Source organism: Thalassophryne amazonica, chromosome 3, assembly GCF_902500255.1.
Source record: "Thalassophryne amazonica chromosome 3, fThaAma1.1, whole genome shotgun sequence".
NCBI lineage: Eukaryota > Metazoa > Chordata > Actinopteri > Batrachoidiformes > Batrachoididae > Thalassophryne > Thalassophryne amazonica.
In genome coordinates this window covers 60,503,969-60,515,316 of record NC_047105.1, presented here as the reverse complement: position 1 = coordinate 60,515,316, position 11,348 = coordinate 60,503,969, and the positions used below count along the sequence as shown (strand labels likewise).

Below are 11,348 nucleotides of genomic sequence, written 5' to 3'. Positions count from 1 at the left end.
CAGTTTCTGAAAAAATTCTGATGGAAAAAAAGCCCAAATCATTCTGCCATTTCCTGACAATGAAAATCCGCCGAGGGGGTGGACCACTCCTCACTCAAAGCCTGCTCACAGGCGAATGACGCAACCGACAGGCGTGGAAAAACTCACGCATGCGCACGAGAGTTCAAGCTTGTCTGACGCAATCACACGTGATTCAAATCCATATGGTTTTTGAAAAAAAATATAAGGTCTGGCTACTTTTCTAATAGATCTCGTATATGAATAACATTTTTTTTTAAATTGTTAAGGTATGGTAAATAGACATCAACATTTGCACAGTGCTGTGTGGTGCATCTTATTGGCTAAATGTAATTGTTTTAAAAAAGACTATGAAAACAAAATCCAGAAGTAACTCTATGACCCTTTCATTATTGTATTTTTAATGTTTATGTTGCTTATATTTGGTTACATATAGGAGTATGACTTTGTGCTTAATTGCATACTCATTCTTCTGATGCAGTGAAACAGGGACTATTGAAAGAATTGTGTGATGTTTTGTTTTTCTTTTTAAAACAAAGACAGTACCAGCAGAACCAAATCTGTGACATCCAAAGCACACATGAAAGCACAAGAACCCCAAGTGCAAAGAGAATGAGGTGTCATTGCAGAAATATTTATTGAAATAAATATACAATGTATACATTTTAGCACATAAATATAATAATAATATAAATAATAATCAATAGGATGCCCAAATCTAGGTTTTCTTTTATCCAATGTGTTGTTCAACACTCTGTGAAGCCACTACAGTGATGCAACTTTCTGGGATGACACAAATGATGGTCCCAATAAGAGAATTATCTATCCTCATAATATATCTTTTTTTATTATCTTATAATTTAGATAATGTGTTCACATTTACTGCTACACCAGTAATACTAATTATAATATAGAATATTGTGAACACGGAATATTACAACTCAAAACTGACTGAATAAAGCTCAGGATATACTGTGAAAACATATCTTGATATAATAAATCTTTAGGATTTAGACAAATATTAGGATATTAGCATAAAACCAACCTCTATTATTCTTTAAAGTCTAAACACAATAATGCAACTTGCTACTCTAGATTGGTAAAAACTCAAGACTGAGTCATGCTAAGGTGTTAGTCATCCAAACACTGATTTAAAAGTCATCTGTACAAAGACATCATTTAGAACTATTATCACCAAAGTCTGGCTTTTTTTTTTTTATATCTGTTTACATTACTGTATATGAAACAAATAAACATATTTGAGCAATCTGCCACTAGATTCACACGAATTTTGTGAATGTCTATAATATTTTGATAATCAAAGAGTATAAAGTCTTATGTAACTGAAGTGAAAATTACAAGCAGACTTTCAAAGTCCCATTAGAGTGCTGAACGCAGAATACACATAAGGATCCACAAGCATATTTCTAAAATATATTAAAACAAAAATCGACACAAATATTCTTTTGTTGTCTTAAAGGTACACAGTATTCCACTTTTGAGTATAGTGTAGGGTTCAGGACGTGCACCAAATGGGGTTTAAGATGGCTTGTCACCTTCTTTCTTCAGACGACTATGTAAAACAGAAAGAGCATTAAGTAGAAACTTTGTAGTTGGAATTAATCAAGTAATGTTGGCTTTACAGTAATGCGATACTTTGGTAGTCACAAAAAGAGAAAAGATCAAAGAACAGCCAAGTACAACACCAATTCCAATGAAGTTGGGGATGTTGTGTAAAATGGAAATTGAAACAGAATATAATGATTTGCAAATCCTCAACCTATAGTCAATTGAATACACCACAAAGACAAGATATTTAATGTTCAAACTGATAAACTTTATTGTTTTTGTGCAAATATTTGCTCATTTTGAAAATGCAGGGTTCTCCCCAGACAATGGAACAATGGCGTTGCACCATTATACTGTTAGGACACCACCGTTGTACCTGCACCGTGCTGTCAGATATATTTTTAATTCCAGCCAGACTATTTTGTGCTGAAAGGAGTCGGACTGCTGCCTGCTCTCCCCTCCCCCGCCGGCAGCCGCAGAGTCAGCGCCGCAGCTCAGAGAGTGAATGACAAAAACTCTGTCAACGTCATTCCGATAAAAAGAGCTCCTTCTGCCTGCATAGTCAGACACATTAAGGTTATTATTACATTACATTATTTTACAGATAAAAGCCTTCACGTTCCTAAAGGCCCTTTCACCACCAGACCTGCTTCGAGTTGCTTCCTGTGGCGTCATGACGACGCAGGAATATCTGTGTCAGGTGCGCCCAGCAGGGGGCAGAGAGGAGGTGAGGACGCAGCCTGCAGGTTCTCTGCACAGAGGAATCAGTGTGCACAGTTTGGCTGCAGCCAGACTGTGCACACTGATTCCTCTTCTAGTTTATATTTGTTCTTGTGCAGGGCTGCAGGTCTGTGCTCTGAGTTCTGTTATAGTTTATCTTTCCTCCTGTGACTGCGAGATGTGCGCGCAAACAAACCATCCGTGAATAAATGTGGAGATGTGTGGAGTTCTACTTGATGTGGACATGACCTGTCTCTGGCAATCAGTCTGTGAGCAGGGACTTGTCCTTTTGTCCTTTATTTAACACAGTGAGTGAGAGAGTTTGAGGGAAGAGTGAGGAAACTGCCTGCAGCCAGACAGGTTTTTTTTCTCCTTTCTTTTAATTGTTCACATGTGTGCGCATGAACGAAACCGTCCGTGAGTGGACTGGAGATGTCCGGACTTTTTACTGGATGTGGACATGTCCTGTCTGGCATCAGTCTGTGAGCAGGACTTATGTCCTTTATTTAACACAATGATGAGAGCGTTTGAGGCGAGAGCAAGGAGCGCAGCCAAGGCTTTTCTTCTTTCTTTTAATTGTTTATGTGTGTGTGTGTGAACGAATTGTCCGTGAGTGGACTGGAGATGTCCGGACTTTTACTGGATGTGGACATGTCCTGTCTCTGGCAATCAGTCTGTCAGCAGGACTTATGGATTTTATTTAAACTTTGTGAAAGAAGAGCCAGGAGCTGCAATCAGCATTTTTTTCTGTTGTCTTTTTTGAGCGTGTAGTTTTTACTGCATTGTGCACACGGTATAAAAACAATCCTGCGTGATTTATACTTCAGGAACAATGGGATGCAGTAGGAATCATATATTGGCGTCGGGTAACGTTGTCTTGTGAGTGTGTGCTTCTAGTCACGCTGAGTACCATCCTGTTGCTCTGACTTCCTCTGACTTCTTCCTGTTAAAAGGGAGTTTTTCCTTCCCACTGTCGCCAGTGCTTGCTCACAGGGGGTCGTTTTGACCGTTGGGGTTTTTACGTAATTATTGTATGGCCTTGCCTTACAATATAAAGCGCCTTGGGGCAACTGTTTGTTGTGATTTGGCGCTATATAAATAAAATTGATTGATTGATTGACTTGCACTGAAACCACTTACCGTATTTCCGGACTATAAGTCGCACCGGAGTATAAGTCGCACCAGCCACTTTATCCATTATAAAGAAAAACAAACCATAAATAAGTCGCACCGGAGTATAAGTCGCACCAGCCACTTTATCCATTATAAAGAAAAATAAGCCATAAATAAGGTCCACTGGACTATAAGTCCCATGGACATACAGGTATGTTAACATGAAAAGTTCAGATGATAATATTGTGACGGCTACTGTTTTCGGATGCATATTTCACCAGTCGCAACTTGTAATCTGCAGAGTATGATTTTCTTTTGGTGGCATTTTTTCGGGCCTTCTCCGTTGTCTTGTTATGTTATCAGTAACGTTAAAATTTTTATTTTTCTATGGTAGTCAGAAGTCGCAGGAACAGTCACACAAGCCTCGAGTGCCCTCTCGTGAGCTGCATTTTACCTACGAATATGTTTGTATTTTGCGGACCACATTGCGAGCCGAACCATGCAGCGCCTACCTGCGCAGCTCATGACCTCCCAGCGGTGTCGATCCAGCTCCTTCCAAGTGCAGACGCTAATCCTCCGCCGTCGTCTCAGTGCTCCCATGCAGCTCTCAGCGTCAACTCTGCTCACACTGATATCCAAGGGTTGAAGCTGTTTTGTTAGCCGTCCCGGAAGTAACACCATGTTCGTCTGCTTCAAACGCTATTCACAATCATCGACGACAGCTCCTTCCAATGCACACGCTAATCCTCCGCCGTCGCTCACAGCCAATGCTCCCAACGCAGCTCTCAGCGTCAACTTAAACACTCTGCTCACATTGATATCCAAGGGTTGAAGCTGTTCTGTTCGCCAAGCCGGAATAACAGCAAGCACCGAGTTCGTCAGCTTCACACGCTGTGGGTGAGGTGAGGAATACTCATCCAAGTTCTGTTCTCTGATTGGTTATCGCGACCAGCGTGAACTATAGGATGGCCGTCATACTACAGTGCCCTGATGCATTTGCATTTCCTTTTCCGGTGGCCATTTTAAAACTAGATCGACTCTGTCACGTAGAATTGTTTTGTTACAGTAAATTATTGAGATCCTACCGGTATATTTTTTCATTTATAAGTCGCACCGGAGTATAGGTCGCACCCCAGGCCAAAACATGTAAAAAAGTGCGACTTATAGTCCGGAAAATACGGTAATTCTGCATCGAGCAGAGGATGCAAAAAAAATTAAACGTTTAATTTTTGACATCCGATTTGCTTCGTCCTTTGTGCCCCTCGCACTGTTGTGACACCGAGATGCATCGTCTCGGCACTGGGTTGCTTTCATGTGGCGTCGTCATGACGACACACGATGTAACTGGGAGCAGCCCGGTGTGAAAGGGGCTTAAGTTTGCACAAGTAAGCCGCAAAAATGGTGTGAGAGCGACAAGTCTCTTGTTCCCACAGACAAACAGAGGAGGAGGAGGAAAACTGTTAACTGCAGATGCTACACGCTGTAAAAAGCAGCAAAGCAATTTTAATCAACGATCATCTTCACCACACAGCCTTAATCAAACGGTTCATCCAGGATTTCATCATTAAAAGAGCAGATGTACTTCTTTACATCTTGCAAAACTATTTTTTTTTCATTTTCTTTTTATTATTGTTGTTTAGCACCAATGACACCAGATCAAGTTACTTGTATGTGAGAACTTACTTTGCAATAAATTTTATTCTGATTGACTATCAATCAGTCCAGGTTTAGCTCTGTTCAAACAAGACAATTAAGGGTTATATTGTTTTTAAAAAGTCTGCAATCCCACTCAGAAATATTAAAAGAAAAAACTAAACTGTCAACATGACAGAAAAACATTAGTGTTTTTAAACTTTCCAATGTTATTTATTTTATTAACTTAGACAGAAACATGCAAAAGAACTTTGATATTATAACATAAGTGTCATTTTTTGTCTAATATTCTTGCTTTCAATGCATCTAAAACCAGTCAAAATGACTCGCACGCGTGCTGCCTCGGGTGATAATTGCCAAAGCACTGCCATACTAAAATTTCTGGGGAGAACCCTGAAATGGATGACCTGCAACACCTTTCAAAATAGCTGGGACAGTGGTATGTTTACCACTGTTTTACTGGATCACCACTTTGTGAACAACTGCATGAAAAAATAGTCCAACGTTTATGAACAATGTTTCTCAACGTTCAATTGCAAGGAATTTAGTCGCCCATTGAAAATGTGTGGCGCATTATGAAGCGCAAATATGACAATGGAGACCTGGGACTGTTGAACAACTGAAGTCGTACATCCAAGCAAGAATGGGAAAGAATTCCACCTACAATGCTTCAACAATTAATGTCCCCAGTTCCCAAACGCTTATTGAGCGTTGTTAGAAGGAAAGGTGAGTAACACAGTGGTAAACATACCACTGTCCCAACTTTTTTGAAACATGTTGCAGGCATCCATTTAAAAATAAGCAAATATTTGCACAAAAACAATGAAGTTTATCAGTTTGAACATTAAATATCTTGTCTATGTGGTGTATTCAATTGAATATAGGTTGAAGAGGATTTGCAAATCATTGTACTCTGTTTTTAATTTACATTTTACACAACGTCCCAACTTCATTGGAACTGGGGTTGTACAAACCAGCAAATAATTTCATGTTAGTAGTATGAGCATGATCAAGTACAGTAGTGTTCAGAATAATAGTAGTGCTATATGACTAAAAGATTAATCCAGGTTTTGAGTATTTTCTTATTGTTACATGGGAAACAAGGTACCAGTAGATTCAGTAGATTCTCACAAATCCAACAAGACCAAGCATTCATGATATGCACACTCTTAAAGCTATGAAATTGGGCTATTAATAAAAAAAAAAGTAGAAAAGGGGGTGTTCACAATAATAGTAGCATCTGCTGTTGACCACTACAACTCACACCTATTATGATCAAACTGCTTTTTAGCAATCCTGTGAATCACTAAACTAGTATATAGTTGTATAACCAGTTTTTCATGATTTCTTCACATCTGCGAGGCATTCATTTTGTTGGTTTGGGACCAAGATTTTGCTTGTTTATTAGTGTGCTTGGGGTCATTGTATTGTTGAAACACCCATTTCAAGGGCATGTCCTCTTCAGAATAAGGTAACATGACCTCTTCAAGTATTTTGACATATCCAAACTGATCCATGATAGCTGGTATGCGCTATATAGGCCCAACACCATAGTAGGGGAAACATGCCCATATCATGATGCTTGCACCACCATGCTTCACTGTCTTCACTGTGAACTGTGGCTTGAATTCAGAGTTTGGGGGTCGTTTCACAAACTGTCTGGGGCCCTTGGACCCAAAAAGAACAATTTTACTCTCATCAGTCCACAAAATATTCCTCCATTTCTCTTTAGGCCAGTTGATGTGTTCTTTGGCAAATTGTAACCTCTTCTGCACGTCTTTTATTTAACAGAGGGACTTTGCGGGGGATTCTTGCAAATAAATTAGCTTCACACAGGCGTCCTTCTAACTGTCACAGCCTTACAGGTAACTCCAGACTGTCTTTGATCATCCTGGAGCTGATCAATGGATGAGCCTTTGCCATTCTGGTTATTCTTCTATCCATTTTGATGCTTGTTTTCCGTTTTCTTCCACACCGTCTCTTGTTTTTTGTCCATTTTAAAGCATTGGAGATCATTGTAGATGAACAGCCTATAATTTTTTGCACCTGCGTATAAGTTTTCCCCTCTCCAATCAACTTTTTAATCAAACTACGCTGTTCTTCTGAACAATGTCTTGAACGTCCCATTTTCCTCAGGCTTTCAAAGAGAAAAGCATGTTCAAAAGGTGCTGGCTTCATCCTTAAACAGGGACACCTGATTCACACCTGTTTGTTCCACAAAATTGACAAACTCACTGACTGAATGCCACACTACTATTATTGTGAACACCCCCTTTTCTACTATTTTTTTTTTTTTTTTACTAATAGCCCAATTTCATAGCCTTAAGAGTGTGCATATCATGAATTCTTGGTCTTGTTGAATTTGTGAGAATCTACTGAATCTACTGGTACCTTGTTTCCCATGTAACAATAAGAAATATACTCAAAACCTGGATTAATCTTTTTAGTCACATAGCACTACTATTATTCTGAACACTACTGTATGTCAGGTCTTTTTAAATACAAAACACTTGACTGTTCCACAATGAAAACCTTTTCGACAGAGAAAGTAGAAGGGGGTATTAAATAAATGGATTAGTCAAATGCAAGCAATTGATTCAGCCCCGGCACTAAGCAATCTCACCTGTAATAATCTTCTTGTCCAGGTAGAGGGCCTCCATGCAGATGATGTCCATGAAGCCATTGCTGTTCCATTGCCATCCTCTGCAGCTCTGCAGATTGAGCATGCATGGCTTGCAGCTGGTGGGCAGCAGACATCTGAGGAATAGGACCCTGTAGCTCTCGCGGATATGCAGCTCCTACCAAAAGCACAAATACAAATACCTATATCAAACTGAGGGAGCCCACATAATGCAAGTAAAGCTAAAGGACACTTGTTGTCTCTCCCTCTTCTCATTGGAAGATGACATTAATCTCCACCCTCCCACATCTACATACTGTGCAACCTCTGGTTCCCTATGAAGCATAATAAGCAGAGCTAGTGCCTGTATGACTGGCAGATTGATTTTAGCTTTATTTTTCCAGTAAAATGGGAGCACATGTTTTTCTTTCTTTATGGTTTATGGAGGAGTTGGGCTGTGTATGTTGCGCGCTGTGTAAACATACTGTTAGGACAGCGTACCAAATAATGGGTGGCGCAGAATATCATGATCATGAGGAATCTCACTGAGTAGAGGGTTCACGATCGGCCCTGCAGGGAAGGGAAATCGGGCCAAGCGTGGCCCTGGTGCCATAGAATCTACTAGAGGATGAGGGCTTGAACCTGTTAGACAAAATTCAACATAAATGCAGTGTTTACAACACAATGAAGCACCATGCATGAATGAATCCTCCTACACTCAGCAGAATTGATGAATACACAAAACCAGCACTACCTTGACTAAGGGGATCCTGTTGATGAAGGTGCAAGTGAGAGTGAATGTGGGAGTGCTGGTGATGATGCGGTGTCACATTTAACATCTGCAGTCTTGCAGCCGGGTCATTTGCCACCGAAGCCATCCTCTCGGCATGAAGCCGCTCTGCTGTGAGCCGCTCGGCATAACTCAGCTCTGGGCGTAGCTGAGGTCCTGCCAGTGCCATCCGTTCTCGCTCAACATGGGCAAACCCTGGATGGAAGGGTGTGAAGTGGTGAGGAGGCCCAGGAATATGGGGAAGAGCCAGTGCTCCATGTCTGGCAAAATGCTCCATGGGGTTGGCTGAGGGGTGTAAAGTTTCCAGATCCGGGGGTTTGACCTCAAAGCCAGGCTTCATCCTGTCCCGCAGCTCCCGCTCTCTGAGGTTCCTGAGCTCACGCTCCCTCAGGCTGGGCTCAGCACTGTACAGAGGAGGCATGTGGTAGGCCAGCAGGGGGTCGCCGGGACTCAATGATACATAGAAAGGTTGGTTGCGATTGGTGGGAGACATGACATGGGGGCGGGCATATTCACTCAGGGTCCGCAGGGCAGGTGTATCCGGTCCAATGTAAGGGGGAACAGCAGCTACAGTGGTGGGTGGTTGCTCAAAAGAGGGACGTATGTGGCTTTGAGCTGCCATGTGGACCTCATTCATTCGATTGTCATGGGAGGAGCTGGATGCTCTCTGCAAACACAGTGTGTGAGAAAACATGCATTTCATCAGTGGCGGTTTGTCAATGGGGGCGCTAGGGCGCCTCCCCCTCTAAAATTTGACAGAGGAAAATCTACATGAACATAGCAAAATTTGTCATTATATTATATTAAAAAATTGAAATAAGCATTTACTTTTACCATGAAATGACAGCCTGTCAGCACCTGTCATTTAATAAAAGGGGTTTCACAATGTGTGGATTAATAACTTTGATGTTTTGAACACATCACTTATTAACTGAGGGGCGCTGGTCTAACAGGAGTCAATGGCAAGACCTGAACTTTTACCAAGCGGGTGATCTGATACTTCTCTCTGATTGGCCCACCTCAATTTTGCCTTTTGGGTGCACAGAACTGTGTCATGGCACTCCCATTTTTATTGACAGTGAATTGTGTTGTGTTATAGTGTTTCTTGTCCTTCAATTCAATTTCAATTTAAATAGCTTATAAAGCGCCAAATCACAACAAAAGCCGTCTCAAGGTGCCTCACACAAAACAGTTCAAAATAAAAATTAAAATAAATAAATAAAAATAAAAAAATTCAAATACATAATTAAAAACAGAAGTAAAACAATAAAACATAAAAAATAAAAACTATTCATAAGAAGGAGAATAAAAATAGGTTTTAAGTCTTGACTTAAAAATGTCCAAGGACTCCGACTGCCTTACGGTCGCAGGAAGAAGACCGTTCCACAGAGCGGGTGCACAATACGAAAAAGCTCTCTGACCCGCTGACGACTTCTTCACCCTGGGAACACAAAGAAGTCCCGCATCCTGCGACCCCAAAGCCCGGGTCAGCACGTAGGGTTCCACCAGATGGGCCAGATAAGACAGCGCCAGTCCATGAACAACTTTCTAAATCAATAACAAAACCTTAAAATCTTTTCTCAGAGACAGGGAGCCAGTGTAAAGATGCCAAATGGGTGTGATTGTCAGGACGGGCGGGAGCCCGTCACCAGGAGCGGCTGGACCCGCAATACAGACTCCCAGACTTGACTTGGGTGTAAGAGAAAACGTGGTCTTTATTCTGGCAAAGGTTCGGTACACATTTGGTCAGACAGCGTGGCAGAGGTACAAACAGGATCAGGCTGAGGCGCTGTCAAAAACAAGCAGGGGTCAGAGGCACGAGCAAACACCGACATCTGGGATGAGGCAACAGGCATGGTCGAGGTAACAGAGCAAGGTTCAGTACACGGCAAAACAAAAACAGGACTGTGATGGGCGCTGGAAAGTGTACAAAGACACACGAGCTGGCGGCAAGAGTGTGAGTGAATGGAAACACAAAGCAGACATAAACAAGATGGAAGACAAAGACATGGGGCAGGTGTAGTGAAGTGAAGTAACATAAATAACTGGGCATGAGACGAGAAGACTTGATGGGAGGTGCGGAGTGGAAACAAATGGCAAAAGCAGAACAGAGCTACAATGGGAATCAGGGGCAGAATATAATACAATGACAAACCAGGCATGAACATGAGAACTGAAAGAAAACATCACCAAGACAAAACTAAACTGGAACAGACTAGGAAACCAAGGTGGCTAAACAAATTTACAAATTGAACAGAGACAGAAAACAAAACCTGACACTAGAGAACCACCTATAACAGAACAGCAAAAATAGCAGATGAAAACTAATGAAGATCCATAAAAGACAAACTGACTGAACAAAACCAGAACGGGACTGAAACATGACTGAAGTATAAAAGTAACAAAGAAAGAAAGTAACAAAGCAAAAACAGAACACACAATGAAAATATACCACTAATACATCAAAGCCGCAGCAGACGGGAAACCATAAAAAGGGGAAAAATAAGGCTCAGCACCCCGACCTGGCCCAATCCCTGACAGTGATATGTTCAAACCTTCTGCTTCGTGTAAAAAAAAAAAAACAACAAAAAAACAAATATTAGTTAACAGGGTTTTAAAAAGGAATAGTTTGGACCAGTATCATGCTTAGTTATCACATTACGGGGTAACATATGTCATAAAAATCCAATGGACATTGACCTTGTTTGACCTTTCTTTGGAAACCAAGCATTCAGCACTATCAAAAACTATTCTATTTATTAATCCTATTAGCTCAGCCAATACTTTGTATCACCTTTACCAAAATTGCAGCAACTTTAACTTCTGACCCCTGTACAAACTGAAACTGACCTTTGTCACCATTCT

General features: G+C 41.1%; 1 protein-coding gene across 2 annotated transcripts in view; it reads right to left on the bottom strand.

The window, feature by feature from the left end:
- Positions 1–1,520: 1,520 nt before the first annotated feature.
- rereb (arginine-glutamic acid dipeptide (RE) repeats b) overlaps positions 1,521–11,348 on the bottom strand; it is a 117,417-nt gene continuing 107,589 nt past the window's right edge. For both annotated transcript variants that reach the window (XM_034166447.1, XM_034166448.1), the window contains exons 14-17: positions 8,448–9,150; positions 8,195–8,335; positions 7,697–7,871; positions 1,521–1,591 (exon numbers count right to left, since the gene is read on the bottom strand). In XM_034166447.1, coding sequence (XP_034022338.1) covers positions 1,558–1,591; positions 7,697–7,871; positions 8,195–8,335; positions 8,448–9,150 — 1,053 coding nt within the window. In that variant the 3' untranslated portion in view covers positions 1,521–1,557. The remainder of the gene's footprint in view (positions 1,592–7,696; positions 7,872–8,194; positions 8,336–8,447; positions 9,151–11,348) is intronic.